At 42.7% G+C, this 16,618-nt stretch overlaps 1 protein-coding gene across 1 annotated transcript; it reads left to right on the forward strand.

Moving 5' to 3' along the window:
* The first annotated feature begins 253 nt into the window (after nt 1-253).
* Nucleotides 254-8,135, forward strand: TECTB (tectorin beta). The gene is made up of 10 exons (XM_058810833.1): nt 254-329; nt 1,950-2,140; nt 2,539-2,681; nt 2,762-2,834; nt 4,138-4,241; nt 4,321-4,404; nt 4,588-4,750; nt 6,490-6,559; nt 7,436-7,468; nt 7,958-8,135. The coding sequence occupies exons 1-10, from the start codon at nt 254-256 to the stop codon at nt 8,008-8,010; spliced, it is 990 nt and encodes a 329-aa protein (XP_058666816.1). The 3' UTR covers nt 8,011-8,135.
* The last annotated feature ends 8,483 nt before the right edge of the window (nt 8,136-16,618 follow it).

Here is a 16,618-nt window from a genome sequence, read left to right on the forward strand (position 1 = left end):
CACCACTAAACTGAAATAGTAAAATTGTCACAATAGTGACCTAATTATAGCAATGGTCTTTGAAATATTTACCCTGTAGTTGCAATTAGATTGGGTGACAGGATATCAGTAATGTTATTTTTTCTCTCTGCAAAATTGACATTTTAACAGTAGCTACTACAAGCTCAGGACTGCAGACAATGCATTGTTTTTATTTCCACTTTTAAAGACATTTTCAGCTTTTATTTCCTGTGTCCTCAGATCATTGCAAGAAATGGTGACTCTTGCTGTTTATCTGCTGGTCATTTTGGCTCGAGGTCTTGCAGGGCCTTGCACTCCAAATAAAGCAGGTAAAATAACTTAAACCTCCTGAGATCTTCTCCTGTAATTAAGATGCCAAAGGGTTTTTTTCATTCAAAATCAAAAGGTTTTCCTTCATAAAGTTAAACTGTGGATTCTGTAGAGCTAATCCTTAAATTTCTTTTATTGACCTGCTTTGAGCTAGCACAGTAAAGAATGTTCCATACAAGTCCTAACCCCACAAAGAATTAGGCATGTAGCTAATTCTGTGCAATAACCATAGTGCAAGAAAGTTAATCACAAAAGCATAAAGTAGCAGAGGGAACAAAAGCAATTAGAAATTTTCTGTAATAGTACAGGCTAGATGCAGCAGATCTTAGCTGCCCAAACTGGGTTGTAGTCCCACGGACTACATCAGATTGCCAGACCTGTAAAATAGATTTCACTACAATTACAAAATGTGGTCCAGAAATGTGTTTGAATATGCCTCAATTTAGTGTTTGCTTTTTAGTGCATGACTGCTGTCAGATTGCTGTCAGTCATTTCATGGTATATCTAAAGTATTTGGCCCTCTAGCCATTTATTTCAGTACCTTTATTTGCATAAGCAGTTTCTCTTAACTGCAGGAATTTTCATAGCTCTAAAGTTGCCAGTTTTAAATCTGAGCATTAACACAAGCAGAATCAGCTTGCATGTGCTCAAGGTTCGTTAATCAGAAAAACCAAATTGTTAATGTCTCGACTTTCCCAGCAGACATGGAAAGGCTGCAAAATGAGGCTTTTAGCATAAGAAATGAGAGTGGCAAGGGCTTTGAAAAAAGTAACTGAATAATTCCAGGGAGGGTACCTTTTTTTCTCACTGTGGTAATTGGAAGTCTTCCTCAGTTTTCAGGTCACTAATGGTTAGTCAATATTTGCCCTTAAAATTTCCTCGGGATGTTCAAATTAGCTGTGCCTGTGAAAAATATCCAATTCTGCTGTTATGAAGGTATCAGTCTGTCTGTCTGTTATGATGTTCAGCATTCATGTGTGCATTAGCAATCACCATGTTTGGAAATACACGGCACTGCTGTTAACAGGGCTGGAGTTTGGGTCATTTCCTATTGTTGTTAGCAGGCCTAGGTTAAGTTTTAGAACTTGGCTTTTGACTTGACAATTGGAAAAATTCAGTTTGTGCTGGATTTATAGTGCCAGTCCAAGAAAAGAAAAGGCAGAATATCTATTGTGGCCAAGATTTATACACCAGTACAAAACAGTGCAGATCTACAAAGCCTACCAAACAACCTCACCAATATTATTTTTACAGAGTCAGTGGTGTTGCAGAAGCCAGCTTTGCAGCACAAGTTAATGAGACATTTTCAGTGCAGTTTTTTTTTACTTCAAGTTTCTCACCAGTGTCTCTGCTTTTCAATCGGCTATTCCAGAAAGATAAAAATTTTTCACAAAGTTCTGCATTGATTAGAAGGCAAAGGCTAAACTCTTCCATAGAGGACAGAATTTAACAACCTAAAGGTCTGTTTTGTGTAGCAAAAGCTGCTGTCATTAGGGGACCTTCCAGCACACATCCCTGTTCACAGAAGGTTAAGCCCAATGGAAAGTAAATGGGTGGACCCATCTCTTTTGAAAGGAAATTACTACTGAATAACTTCAGGTATATCATTTTCCTTCCAGATGTAATTCTAGTATACTGCTATCCTAAAACCATCATTACCAGAATTCCAGAGTGCCCTTATGGATGGGAGGTTAATCAGCTGGCACTTGGAGGCATTTGCTACAATGGGATCCACGATTCAGGATATTACCAATTCACAATCCCAGACCTGTCACCTAAAAACAAATCATACTGTGGCACACAGTCAGAGGTAAGACTATGAAGGTCAGCATTTCTGACTCAGGAAATGGCTGCACTCACTTGAGAGAGTCCTGTCCTCTTCAGCTTGAATTAAGCTATAGGTACCAATGGAAGAAGGAGCCAAACTGCAGAGTCAAGGAGAAGGAATAATCACACAGCTGTGCTTTGCAGTTCCAGGCAAAATACTCACAGGCTTAGTGATATTAGTCTGCTGTTCACCTGCACCTGTGTTACACAGAACTTATGTTTAGTAAGGCATATGAATAGGCAGCACAGCATATAAAGAGCTACCAAACCGATTTTCCTTGGGGAGCCTGTTTTGACATCAGAGTCTTCATGTTTCAAAGTTTATTCCTGATGCCTCAAGGACTCAGTACTGCCCACATTTCTCTGTCTCACCATTCACAGTTCAAGAATCCCATATACCACTTCTACAACTCCATCGTCTCCAATGACTCCTCAGTGATTGTGAAGAACCAGCCAGTGAATTACTCCTTCACCTGCTCATACAATGCCAACTACCTGGTGAACCAGGCTGCCTTTGACCAAAGGTATGTCCTCTCCTGGGAATGTGTCTCACCCTGTCCTCATTACCATGCCTCACTCATGCAGAATTTTGTCCTGTCCCCAGGGTGGCCACTGTCCATGTGAAGAACGGGAGCTCAGGCTCATTTGAAAGCCAGCTGTCCCTCAACTTCTACTCTGTAAGTGCTCTTTGCCACTCATACCTTCACCTTTACCTTACAAAGGCTTCACCCAAAGGGCTGGAAAAAACAGGGCAGCTGCTCCTGACATTTACGTGTCATGGAGCACATTACTAGCCTGGAAAAGATAATTGCAGTGGGATTGGCAGGGATTCTTGTTTCTGCTGATTAACAGGGATATACTTAAAGTGAACTGAGCAGACTCATGCCAACTGTTCTTTTAATCCCTCAGAATCAGACAGATTTTTCTGCTGAGAGGTACATTTCTAACCTGCTGACAGGTTTTATAAGAAAAATCAAAACTTGTGTGCAGTCCCACTGCAAAAGCAGCATGAATCTGCACGTACTGCTGGCCTTGCATGGCCTATATAGACACAGCAAAGCTCCCTGCATTTCTCTTGCAGCTTTCTCCCTGATCCTCTCACCTGACAGATATTTCATGTACCCCACAGATCTTTAGGTCATGCTGGAATTTTGTTGCCAACAAAATATTGTCCCTTGATATCAGGCAGATCTTTTGAAGACTCCCTCTCCTCTCTGCAGCTTCACTGCACTGCTGGAGCAGCCAGCTCCTAATCCTGGAATCTTTTCTCCACAAAAGCACAGTCAAAAGCTCCAAAACAGCCTCTCTATTTTAGCACAGCAAGAAAAAGCACAACTAGGAACATACTGTGTTAAAATTATAGGCCAGGTAAAAGGAGTATTTTCCCCTAGATAAGCCAATGCTTGGACTAAATCTGATGCTCTTTGGCTCTTTGTACAATTCTGGTGCTAGCTTTGTTATCATCTTACCCAACAAGAAGCATTGGGATTTAAGGTAGGCATTTCAGTGTATTTGTAACAAAAGCTTTTCACCTGAGCACCACACTGCTCCATGTTCAGCAGGCTGGCTTTTTTCTTGTGATTTCTCCTTCCTTTTCTCCAACACGTGGTCATGTCCCAACTCCATTCCCATTCTGCACACTCACCTTCACTCTCACTCCCACCAGCTTCTCCCACCAGCAGAAGCAGCAGCAGCAAGCTTGCTCCCCACCCATGCTCTGTGGGAATATATGCAATACATGCTACAACCCAAACAGCATCAAGTTCTCTCACTGATCATCATTATACACCAAATATTAATCAAAATATTTTTAAACATCATCTTGGTTTGCAATAGTCCTACTACCAGTGTAGAGTTTGGAGGTTGCAGGTTATAAGAACCCAGGTTTCTGGGGTCAATCTCTCCAGTGCTGTCTGAAGTTTAATGATGCCTTGCTTTGTATGTTACAATGTATGATGCCTTTGTCTTTGCCTTTCAAAGAATGCCAAGTTCTCAAGTATAAAGGAAGCCCCCTTTGTGGTTGAAACATCAGAAATTGGTTCTGACATATTTGCTGGAGTGGAAGCCAAGGGCTTAAGTGACAGGTAGGCAAAGGAAGGAGGAATGAGTAATAAACTGGCAATTGGGACATTCCTTGCTAATCTGGGGTTTGTATCTCCCCAGGTTTAAAGTTGTTCTCAACAACTGCTGGGCAACCCCCTCCTCAGAGTATTTCTACCAGATCCACTGGCCTTTGATCACCAAGGGGTAGGTGCTGGTGGGACCCATGGGAGCACCTCAGCCCCGCCCTGAGGATGGCTGGAAAGCTGGTTGTGGGGGTATAAGGGAGCAAAGGAAAAGCTGGGCAAATGCTTTCATCAGATGTCACCTCAGGAGATGTCTCACTGAAGCCACGGGGGCTCTGACACTGCTTCTCCCCACACAACACAGGTGTGCCACGGACTACTCCATCCTAGTGCACGAGAACGGCAAAACGAACCGGGCCACGTTCCAGTTCAACGCCTTCCGCTTCCGCAACATCCCCAAGCTGTCCAAGGTCTGGCTGCACTGCGAGACGCACATCTGCGACAGCGAGAAGTTCTCCTGCCCCGTGGTAAGGCCTCCCTGCTGCAGAAACACACGGTGCCACCTTCAGACAGAGGATGGCCAGCCCTCCCTGAGCGTCTGCAGGTGCAGAGCCAGCGCCAGGGCTCTCGGCAGATAGAGGCAGGCACTGTGTGAGCCCAGCTGGGCAGCCCAGCCCCTGTCATGCCACAGGCAACGTTGGGAAACTTGTTTAAATGTATTGAGAAATAAGGCAGCCATTGAAAAACTCAGGTCCTGTTCATATCCCAGACTACAGTCCTGTCTGACAAACAGCTACAGTTAAACACAAGCCTGGAAAAAAGGAGAAAGTTGAGTTTTTTCCATTTTACCAAGTATCTTGGTGCTAAGAGCAGCCTCGGGGCAGTGTGAGTCTCAAAGCTCCCAGTCCCCCTTCCCAAGGAAAGTCCTCCCTGCCATGCTGCAATAAGTTATTGCTCTTGCAGACATCTTACTCTGCATAAAATACATAAATTGTCTCTGAAGCAGGAACTGAGGTAGAAGAGTGGATTCCTGTATCCTTAGATGGGAGCATGGTAAGGGTGCTATACAGGCACATAATTTAACAAGGGCAAGTGCCCATAAAATGTCTTTCTTTAAAGACTCTCTCTCCACCCTTCACCAAGTCAGAGCTTTGCCATTCTTTCTCTCGTGCAATGAAATAGAATTTTATTTAAGCTAAAATGAAAACACAAAATACTCCTTGGCCAATATGCTGTCATTTCAACAACAAATGTTTCTTGCCGGAGAAGAGAAAACATCACTCCTCCTGGTAAGCCCAAGTTTTCATTCTTACCCCTTCCTCAGTCCAGGAGCAAATTAAGGCAGCATTTTGTAATATACAGCCTCAGAGCTAAGCAGGAGGAATTGACTTGTGCACAGGTTGCATGTTTGACAAAAGCACATTGTTAGAAATTCTAAAGGCAACAGAAAAAACTTTATAATTTTGTAGATTTTTAAGATTTCTTCAACTTTTTATCCAGTCACAGATCGGAGTTAAAAGAAAACACAAACCCATTACTTCATATGTGCCCCTCTGGCAGTACTGTCAAACACCTACATCATCCTTTCAGGCACTGTGTGGAATTCCCACCTCACCCTCCAGTGCAAGTTAATTGCTCAATCAGGCAATATCCCTCGAGTTCCCACTCAAAAATGCAGCTGGTGGTCTTCTGCAATTAAGGTTGAACCAAGCTGGTGGTCTGTGCTTACAAGCAACTCATAACCAGAATTACTACATGCTGAGTTTGTAATAAAAATGCCCACAGCTGGGGATCTGCAAAGGTCAGAGAGATGCACAAGGACCTTTAATCTGTAGAGCACCACCTCCAATACAGACCCTGTCAGCTGTGACAGGCATCATTAGTGCTGGACATGAGCTGATCAATTCAGAAAGGATTTGGTGCTTCGTGTTTCTACCCAACGGACAACAATTATCATCAGCAATAAACAACCACAGAAGCCTTCACAGAGGTCAGGGGTTAAACAGATGGAGCTCAATTTCCCTCTTCTTGACAGGAGTTTTGTTTAAGGCAGGGTGGGAAAGCAGCCCACCAAAATCTTCAGAAAATGAACTGTAAGGCTCTCTTCAAATCTCTCCTGCACTAAAACCCCCAGTAATTAAAGACAGGAAAAAAAAATGTCCCTAGAAAATATGCAGCAATTTCCTTGGTTGGAAACATAAGAATTGTGCCTGTGGGGTTTTTAAATAATTTTTAATTGTTTTGGTTTTCTCTCTGCTCTCTTGAGATATGTGACAAGCGAGGGCAGCGCGCGGAACAAACCGGAGGCGTTCTGGTGGCGGAGATCACCGTGCGCAGTAAGTGCCAGGGCTCCTGGGGTGCTTCTCCCTTTGGGAAGCAATGAAACCGGCAGATAGGAGCAAGCAGAGAGAGCCACAGCCCTCTGCCAGACCCCTGTCCCCTGGGGCAGCAGAAGTCTTGAACAGAAGTTGGTCCCCTCCAACTCTGGCAGGAGAGCTCAGTGACATTCTCTTCTCCTGCCAAGTGAGTCAAGGCACCCCTTTGGCATTTATGATAAATGGCCAAACCACTGGCACACAGAGCTGGCAGTGAAAGCTCTGCTCACCTGCCTGTGACCTCAGCAGCAGCTCAGACATGCTCTGAGCTGCACGGGAGTGGGAGAGAGGTCAGGAGCAGCAGGAAAGTTTTTCTTTACACTGTGGGTCCGTGCTTCAGCATATCCACAACACCTTCTTGTGTTGCAGGGATGATTTGTGCCTATCCCTCCTGACACACCGATGGCACTGCCATCGGCCTTCCCCACTGCAGAACAACTGCTCCCTCCAACTGCTGCCTCCTGCAGGCACCAGGGATTTCTCTCTGAGCTGGTTCATCTTTTGAAACAAGTCCTTGGAACAAACAATGTTTTCACTGGAGCCCTTTATACTAGTTTATCAATTGCACCAATCTGAAAGCCAATTTAAAATTACAAATACAGACACAGTAAAATTATTACAATCCATTATGTCGCACCAGAAAACCCCCATCGATATTAGAAGGTAAAAGAACTGAGGATCCTTTTTTAACTTCAAAACAGTAAATCCAAGAGGAAGAAATATTCAGAATTTCAAAATGTCACAAATGTTTCCTGTTCTTTTACAAAGCACACTGGTGCACTTTGCCCTATTTTAATCATCATCCTGATGTAATTATTTTCTTCCTCTTTTATACAGGCAAAGGTTTATCCAGATTTTACACACTCTCAGGTAAACAGCAAAGTTTTACAATGAAAGTATCAATTCCAAATATGCATTTTGAGTGTCTTTGTCGACATAAAATCCATAGCTCAAAGAAAAAAAACTGAAATACCAGTAAATTTGACAGAAGAGTGAATATTTCAAAATCAGATTTTATTTCCTGGTGTAATATACTTTGTTTTCCTTCTTTTGGTATATTACTCACACCAGACAATAAAATCATAGCAATTACTTCCAATACAGAACAATCTTTTTTCTCTAATTGTCACACCCCCTTCCCAAAAAGGAACAATCATGTTTTACTGGGTTAACAGGGGTGTCTGAAAGCATTTCTGATTGGAAAGGCTTTGAAACACACCTTTCAAAATCTATTTGTTAACACTTGATATGTTGACAGAGCCACATTAGGGCCTGCAGTTTCATTGAATGGGGTGAGAAGAGAAGGTGAAAGGGAGCTGACAGGGAAGTACTCACATGTAGCCTGTGTTTCTCTTGCAGATGTCATCTTCCACCTACTTTTTGTGATTGGATTTTCTGCTGTTTTATTATAAAATGCAGCCCAGCTGTACTTTGTAACTTTCCTCAATCCTCTTTGGACCTGGACTTCTTTACTAAAGATGTCTATTTTACAGAGGAAAAAGGAAAGCCACTAAAAATCCTTGTGCACCATTTTACCAGATAAATAAAACATTCCATGAGCTTTGTGCCTCAAATTCTGGAAAATCCCAAAGCAGATTTGCTTCTCCCAAGTCTCTGCTGGCATTCTGAACTAGTGAAAACCCTTGGGTTATGCCAATGCCTCCTTGTAAAAAGCTGTGATGGCAATAGGACTTGTTCCTAAAGAGAACATAGGGATGTGCAAACTCAGCATTTTTCAGTGCCAAATTTACCTTCAGCGTCCCCCTTCCCTTCCAGTCTCAGTGTGGTACCAAACTCCCCTCCAGGCCTGGTCTTGCAAAGTCCCAGTTTGTTCTGTGAAGTCTTGGAACAAAACAGAAACCAGCCTAACATGTCAAGGATGGGAGGAAAGGGTGCTTTTCATGTAGCAGTAATTAGAAGGTGTTCAGAGTTAATTACCCGACATTTCTTTCCTGATTCTCAGCGTTGTCAGTATTGATTGGTTGGATTAAGTAGAGCACACTGTAGGAGTAGGATGTCTTGCTGACTGGACAGGCGCAGTGCTGGATGGTTACATGGTGTGGGAGCATATTGAGCACTTCTGAGGTTGGACAACAAGCTAATGAGCCTTGCACTTCCTTGAAGACATAGCCAGGGGCAGACACAGCAGGGTCCAGGTGTTAGGTCTGTACCTGAGCAACAACAGCAAGACAAAAGCACTGGAAAGGGAAATAATGATTTATAAATAGCAGGAAATGTCAGGACATGAAACAATTCCCCAGAAAGCATAACAGTAGGTTCCTTACTTCCATTAGTTACTTGAACAATATTGAAAAAAACCCTTGAAAGTGTCAGAAATATAGAACTTTTCCATGAAACTTCCAGGATCCTAAATGTGAAAGAGGGAAGAATGACTACAGTTGTTACATTTTCAATTAATGAACACGGTGGGTGTACCTGTGTTTGCACATACTGAAACAAAAGCTCATTACAGATTTTTTTACTATTGTTTGTAGAGAGGGAGCCTCCTGAATAACTGTCAAGGATTTTCAGCTCCCTGATAAAGCTCACTGTAATGAAGATAACGCAGAGCTCGAACACGCATCCATTAGACCCCAGCGGTAAAATAAACACATTTAGTGCATTTCCAGGGGCTCCTTTCGCTGCTCCCGGTGCAGTCTCGGTCCGTCGGCGCTGCCGGGGGCGGAGGGCGCGGGGAGCAGGCGCCGTTCCCCGCCGGGCACAGCAGAGGGCGCTGCGGGACAGCGGCTCCACAGGACGGTCTGACCGGCATGATCGCCCCTCAGGCTCCGGGCCGCGTTTGCTGCATTACCTCCCTCTCCTCTGCTCTCCTCCCTCTCCTTCCTCTGCTCTTCTCCTCCTCCTCTGCTCTCCTCCTCTCCGCCGTGCCCCCTGCTCCGCAGATCATTATGACCCGGGATAATCGCCCTGCAGGCTCTAGGCCGCGTTTGCTGCATTAGCTCCCTCTCCTCTGCTTCCTCCCGCTGACACCCCGCGTTTCAGCACCTCCGAGCGGCGTTTGCCTCTTCAAATTCTTGTCCTTCTCCAAAGCTTGTTTCTTTTGCCTTGCTTTTATAACAATCACCACACTCCTGTCGCGGCTGTTTTGTGCAGAAAGACTTGGCAGGTTTGTTCATTCCTTTCTGGTTATGCAAGAAGTGTGGCTTTGGAACCAACCGTGCAGGATTTCAGCAGCTCTGGATGCGCCTGTGGATTCCCAGGCCGCTCCTGCCAGCCGTGGGATGGAGCCTGTGGCACACACATCTGTCCCTGTGGCACACACATCCCCTGTCCGTGTGGCACACGCATCTGTCCCTGTGGCACACACATCCCCTGTCCCTGTGGCACACACATCTGTCCCTGTGGCACACACATCTGTCCCTGTGGCACACACATCCCCTGTCCGTGTGGCACACACATCTCCTGTCCGTGTGGCACACACATCCCCTGTCCGTGTGGCACACACATCTGTCCCTGTGGCACACACATCCCCTGTCCGTGTGGCACACACATCTGTCCCTGTGGCACACACATCTCCTGCCTGTGCTCCTGCACTGAGCGGGGCTCGGGCAGCCCTCCTGTCTGTTTTGTCTGCATCACTGTCTCCCTACAGTCCAGAAATGGTTTATTGCCAAAACCAATCAAAACACAAAAAACAGTGCTGGGGCACTGAAAAACAGCTGCCAGAGTTGATTGTGGAAAGGTCTATCTGCCAGAGAAGACAACACATGAACAGGTTTCAGCTCAAGCAGTACTGCTCCATAAGAAAGCAAAAGTTGTCCATCCTAAATAGTTTGCATAAAAAAGTATCCACCTTTTATTTTCCTAACCTAGCATATGGCTCACCACTACTTGTTCTACTAAACACTATTTATGTTGCCTGTATCAATGTAATGACTGCTAAAGATTTTAGTACAAGATGAAGTTTGATTGACTTCATCATTTCATATGGACTAAAATCCAGTCTTTTCTAGTCAGGGCATGAAGATGCCTTGATCTCTGCATCTGAAAGCCAAACACAAGTCTGCCTATGGAATCATAAGGACAGGAAATTTATTTAGGGAGGATGCCGATAATCTGTTTAGAACCCAACATTTGTCTCCACAAAGATTCCAGTTGGGCTTTGTCCCAGTTCTTCCTTCCTGGATGAACTCTAATGGGACATGAATTTCTGCATGCTTTCCTTCCCACAGTTTGGCACTGCAATGCTGAAGCACAAGGTCACAGAGGTCATGACAAGAAGTAGGAGAGAAATGAACACACACAGGCATCAAGATGATAACAACACAGGTTGCAGCACAATGTTGCCAGTACAGTGACACACTTTACACAATATTTTCTTCATTAAATGGAGGTTCTCTTCTCACTTGCAAATGGTAAACAGCATTAACCTGTGTGGCCTTTATTTGATAGTCACTGAAGATGCAAATAACAATTCAGAAGAGGTCCAACAAAAACTGCAAATGAAAGAATGAGTCAAATCTTACACAAAATGAGCAGGAATACCACAATGCAAGCTGGTACCTCCCATTGTGGACAATCTATCCTTAGTACTCCCAAACAAGCATTACTATTGGCACTGTGATTCCTGTCCTGCCACCCCATGCTCAATAGTGAAGAAGGAGCAAGTACCAAGACTGTCAAGTCAGAATTAATTATGTTCAGTCATTAATGCCTCATATCCTGTGCTTGGATCTCACCATTTCAAATGCAAACTTTAGAATTAAACCTCAGCAGGTATTTGCTGGGGGACATGCACATGATCCTGCTGCAGAAATGCCAGGCTGGGTCTGACCTGACATGCCCACCTTGTGCAACCTCTGCTGGGGCAGCCCTGCAAGGGGGGAAGCACATTCCTCCTTGAAAAGCCTTTCTGTAGGGGGATCTCAGCTCTGAGATACACACACTGAGGTAAACAGTGCATGTGCTGCCAGAATTGGCAGTACATTACACAATGTAAACACAGGCAATGCCCCAGATCCAGATGCATGTATAGAAACTCTCCAGTCTTAATCCTTAATTAAATACCAACTTTATCTCTTTATTCTTTAAATCCATGACATTTTTGTTTAAATGTCCAGGTCAGGGACAAGGAAAAACCCTACCTCAGAACAGTATAATAGCTCACTACACCCAAAACACATTATAGATGTACATGGTCTGTATTAGGAGTGAACCTCTCACTCTGCACTGAAGATCAAGTCTTTTCAAGTTATTCCCATCCAAAGGGCAGCTCACAGGTGCAGAGGAAAAAAATAGCTATTGATGGATTGGACCCCATGTCCCTTTCATGTAGCATATCACTGCAACCCTACAGAGGTCAAGTTCAGTGGCTTCTGGGAAATAAATAGTAATTCTTGCAGCCTGGCAGTCAGGTACACAAGGCTGAGAAAGGTGTCCTGAGCTCTATCTGAAGCCACATTGCACTGAGAAGCAGACACCAGCCCTACTTTCCAATATATTTTTCTTAACTTTGTTGTTACTGGGAAAACCTAGAACATACCTCTTTAAAAATTACCTTAGATATGCTCTGGTTCTAATAGGTATTAGAACCTAATAGGCATATTAGAACCTATTATGTATAAAGTTCTAAGAGAAATATTGTGAGATTCCATGGTATGAAACCCACCTGCAATGCAAACTGCTGCTCTGGGGTGCCACCAGTCTCCAGCCTTCCCAGATTGCTTTCTGGCAGCCTGTGCCTCCTCCCCTGCTAAATTTTCTCTACAAGTGGTCTCATGCACATTAACACCCTCCTCCCCCAGACCACCTTTCTCTGAGAATTTACAGACTGTGACACAAAGCATCTACTGGAAGGGATCCTATCCTGTTGCTCTTCTGCTTACACTCACCTGCTCCCAGCAGAAAAATAACATCAGCATTTTTCTTCTGGGAGCAAGCACATCAACATACCTCAGACACAATCAGGATGTATATTAAATTAACTTTGTCATAAAAAGACAGTGTACAATTGGTAGCACAGACTTGTCAGTAACATAGCCCAGAAATGTGTTTTGAGAAGATCTTGAAGGTTTAAATTTCATTCTGCTTTTCCATAAGCATATTCTGCAGAGTGCAAATGATGCAGTAAGGCATGATAGGAAGTGGGGTACATAGATCCTACAGCTTGGAGAGCACTAAAGCTGAGGCCTAATGCTAAAGCAAAGGTCTAATGCTAAAACTGACATCTTATCACTGTGAAATGTTTGCCCAGCACTATAAAATTACATGGTGATTAATCAGTGCTGATAAGAACATTCTGAGCACTTCTTACTGTCTCCATGCCCAACACTTCTGTGCTAGCACCTCACAGTGAATACTTCAAAGTACTCTAAGACCAGTAACTGTTTAATCTGGAAGATTTAATCTTCCCTTTACAAACTGAGAAAATCTGACATGTAAAGAACGTCATGAGCAGGTCATGGCAGGGGGACATATCAAATTGGCACTCGTTCCAGTAGAGGGGACTGTTACTGGATCAATATAATATAAATCAAGGAAAAATAGGCAGATAGATCTGATACTTCTGAGAATGAGTTGTGAACTGAGGAAACTTGCAAATTTTGCATTTATTTTATCTGCGTTGGAAAGAGAAAATCCATATATACAGAAAATCAATACAATAAATTCAAGGCTTCTGATATGCAATTTATTATGTACCTGGTGACACGCAGTAACAAATCACAACTATAGCTAACATAAAATAAAACTCAAAGTTTAATAACTTGGGAGGAAGCTTACATCAACACTTTTTCCCTCACACTTGAGCTAGGTGTGACGCTGTGCCTCAGAGGGTGGCAGTCCTTACCCTCCACTGTGCCTGGACCCTCACGCCCTCCCAGCCAGCCAGACCTGGGCTGTTGGCTCGTGTGAAGGCCAACAGTGCAATTCCAGCTCCTGTCTGGGTACACTGCCTATCTCCAAAGGAATCACAGCACTCAGGAATTTCTCAGACATAACAGATATTTCTTCAGTGCTGCTGACCCCACTGGGGATGGGGAGGCTGCGCAAGAGGAACATTTCCTCTTTGTAAAGCTTCACAGGCTTTCTGCAAGAGCTAGTAAGGAACAGAAATCATCCTATAAACACCTAACAGTAAGAACAGAGTCCACAGAGATTTGGAAACACTATTGTCTTTGGGAACCACATAAAACCTTAAAACCAGACGGCTTTTGACCAAGTGTTCACACTATTTACTCTTAAAACCCAAATGTGCACCAAGGTGAGCTTCCAGCTAATGCAGCAGAGGTCCTGTCAGAGAATGTTTATAAAGTTACTTGTGATACTCATTGCAGAGGGGACACAATTCTGACAGAAGTGTCAGAGAAAGACATTGTCCAGCTTTACTGTCTGACCATGCCAAAACACAGGGATATTTCAGAAGACCAAAAAAAATGTGATCTAAAGATGGTCACAAGAAGATTGCTTTTTATATTGTGCCAGAAAATAAAAATGAAAAAGCCGTTCTGTAGAGCAACTCTGAATTGTTTTATCATCTTCAATAATCCAAATTGCTACTGATTTATTTTTTTCTTGTATGTCAATTTGGATTTATTGGCCTCCCACAGATTTCAGGTGTTTGCATATTTTATAGTACTATGTAATGCATTCCTTACCATGATAGCTTCAGAAGGATTTTCACACAGCACTTGTTAAGTTCCTGAAAAAGCTATAGTTATGTATTTTTCCCAGTTCTTTAACTAACATATATTTGTCTAAATTCCTCTACCAAAACATGGCTGATTGTAATAATACCAGAATATCTACATCAAACAAAAAAATTCTATGTTTTTGGCCTGACATTCATACTGAAAGGGAATACTGAAACTGAGGAGCTTGCAGGAGAGTTAAAGGATGCAACAGATGACAGTGATCCAAATCAGCAGACAGAATTAACTACACAGGATTATGTGTTACCCAAGTAACTATTAGGCAATCAGCAAAAATAATTTTTTTCTCTATGATGTATATCTCTATCAAGATTTATATCCAGGGGATGACAACTTTTGCTCTCAGGTCTCTGATTAAAAAAAAAAAAATTGAAAAAATCATTTGACTTGGGAAAAGGTCAGTTAGGAATGAAAAAAAGTAATTGAGCAAACAAAAATGTTGCAAGATGAAAGCTAACCACTCTTCCACAGAAGCTCATCGTGCTCTTTGCACCAGCCCTGTGGCAGCACAGAGAACTGCTAATCCCTCCCTGCCACCTGAGAGGAGCCCAGTGAGGCAGATGTGAGCAGGAACAGCTGCATTTGCTGCTCTTGGACAATCTCTAGCTGGACCTCATTGAAAGGATGTCAAATACAGCAGCAAGATCTCTCTGAGAGACTTTTCTTAGAAAATAACAATCTCTGCAGCAACAGGCAACGGCTCGAGCTTCTGGCCATGCAAACTGGGGGAGAACCAGGAGGGACTTCCCCCAGACTCTGGTAAAAGTCCATGTAAGTGGCAGTCACCTAAATGCATTGTCTTAAGGTGACTAGGAACAACAATCACAAGGGCTCTGGATGAAAAGGTAATTTACTTCAATTTTAAACTCTCTGTTAAGTCTGGACACTGAACCTCCATTAGAAAAGTTTTGATATCTGACAAGCATATAGAAATTCTCCTGTCAAAGTGGATTCATTGAGAAAGTCCTTTTATAAATCATTTCAACTGAATGGGAAAAATCAATTTCAGACTGAAATTCTTTACCATGTTGGTCTATTGTAAATCTATACCATTTGCTATGGGTCCTTGAAGCCACACTGGAAGTGATCTTGAAATCACAGAAGAAAATACCACTAATAGATTAGACAACTAGAGGGTAGACAGCATCCCATTAAAACAGTGTTTTCAGGTTTGTAAGTTTGTGAGTAGGCTGGGTAAATCACTGAGTGAATGCACTGCCCAAAAACAAGTTGTTATTACGTGAGGGTGTAGCTGTCAGAGTATAAAAGATGGTTGAGTAAGCAGATCGAATAGCAAAAAGCAGGAAGCTAACAACAGTGCTAAGGAGATTAAAGAAACAACAACTGATATTCTACTGAAAGAGGTAAGTGACTTAAGGCAAAAATAACCTAAAGAAAAAAAATTTAAAAAATTTGCTTGCTTTATCCATTTCTTGGGCAAAGGTGCTTAGCTGAAGTTAACAACTCCCTGTTGCTTCAGACTTGAGACTTCAATGATATTGTTGATCTCTTCTGCTCTCTCGTGTGTCATAATGCATGTTTTGATCTTTCATAGTAAGCTCATTAAAAGATGCTAGGGGATTTTTATGGTTTTGTTTGTGAGGAGTATCCTCTCTAGAGTATCTAGTTCTATTTACCAGTCTTGACTAACAGCTACTGTGGGACCACTTGCTTGGTGCATTTGCACTTTTGGAGTGGAAATGAGAAAAAGAAAGGGGATGAAGATAGGAGAAATAAAAATTATAAATTCTTACATTCTATGACAACTATTTGATACATGGAAATATGTGAGATAATGAATCAATGTATACTGGTATGAATTTTTGAAGAGTATGTGGAATTACTGCAAGACTGGAAGAAAGCAAATAGCACTTCAACCCACAAGATAAAAAGAAGGATCCCAGCAACATCATGGATGCTATTTTTTCAAATGATGAAGTAGTACTACAGAATATTAAGTACCCTAGTGACTGCACAGAGCTAAGTGAAGCCATCAATTCTACTGCCTGGATATACCTCCTTAGTTTTGGGGTGGTTTTTTTCCTTTTTCCTTTTTTTTTAATTTTTTTTTTTTAACAAACACAGATTGCAAAATTTGGAGATGAGAATGCAAATGAGATTAAATCCATCTGGATGTTACAGAAGTGTTTCCTAATGTGTCTTCTTGCAAAAACTTAATTTAAAAGATTAAAACCACCAGCGTGCACCACTTTTGAATGGAATAGAAGAGAAGGAAAGAAAAGGAAAGAAAGACTCATCACTTCCAGCACTTGTCAGAATCTCCAGAGCCTTGGTTGTCCTCCAGCTGTGTTGGGAGGCTGAAGTCAAGCACCTTCTATAGAAGCTCCTG

This window comes from Ammospiza caudacuta, chromosome 9 (assembly GCF_027887145.1).
Source record: "Ammospiza caudacuta isolate bAmmCau1 chromosome 9, bAmmCau1.pri, whole genome shotgun sequence".
Taxonomy (NCBI): domain Eukaryota; kingdom Metazoa; phylum Chordata; class Aves; order Passeriformes; family Passerellidae; genus Ammospiza; species Ammospiza caudacuta.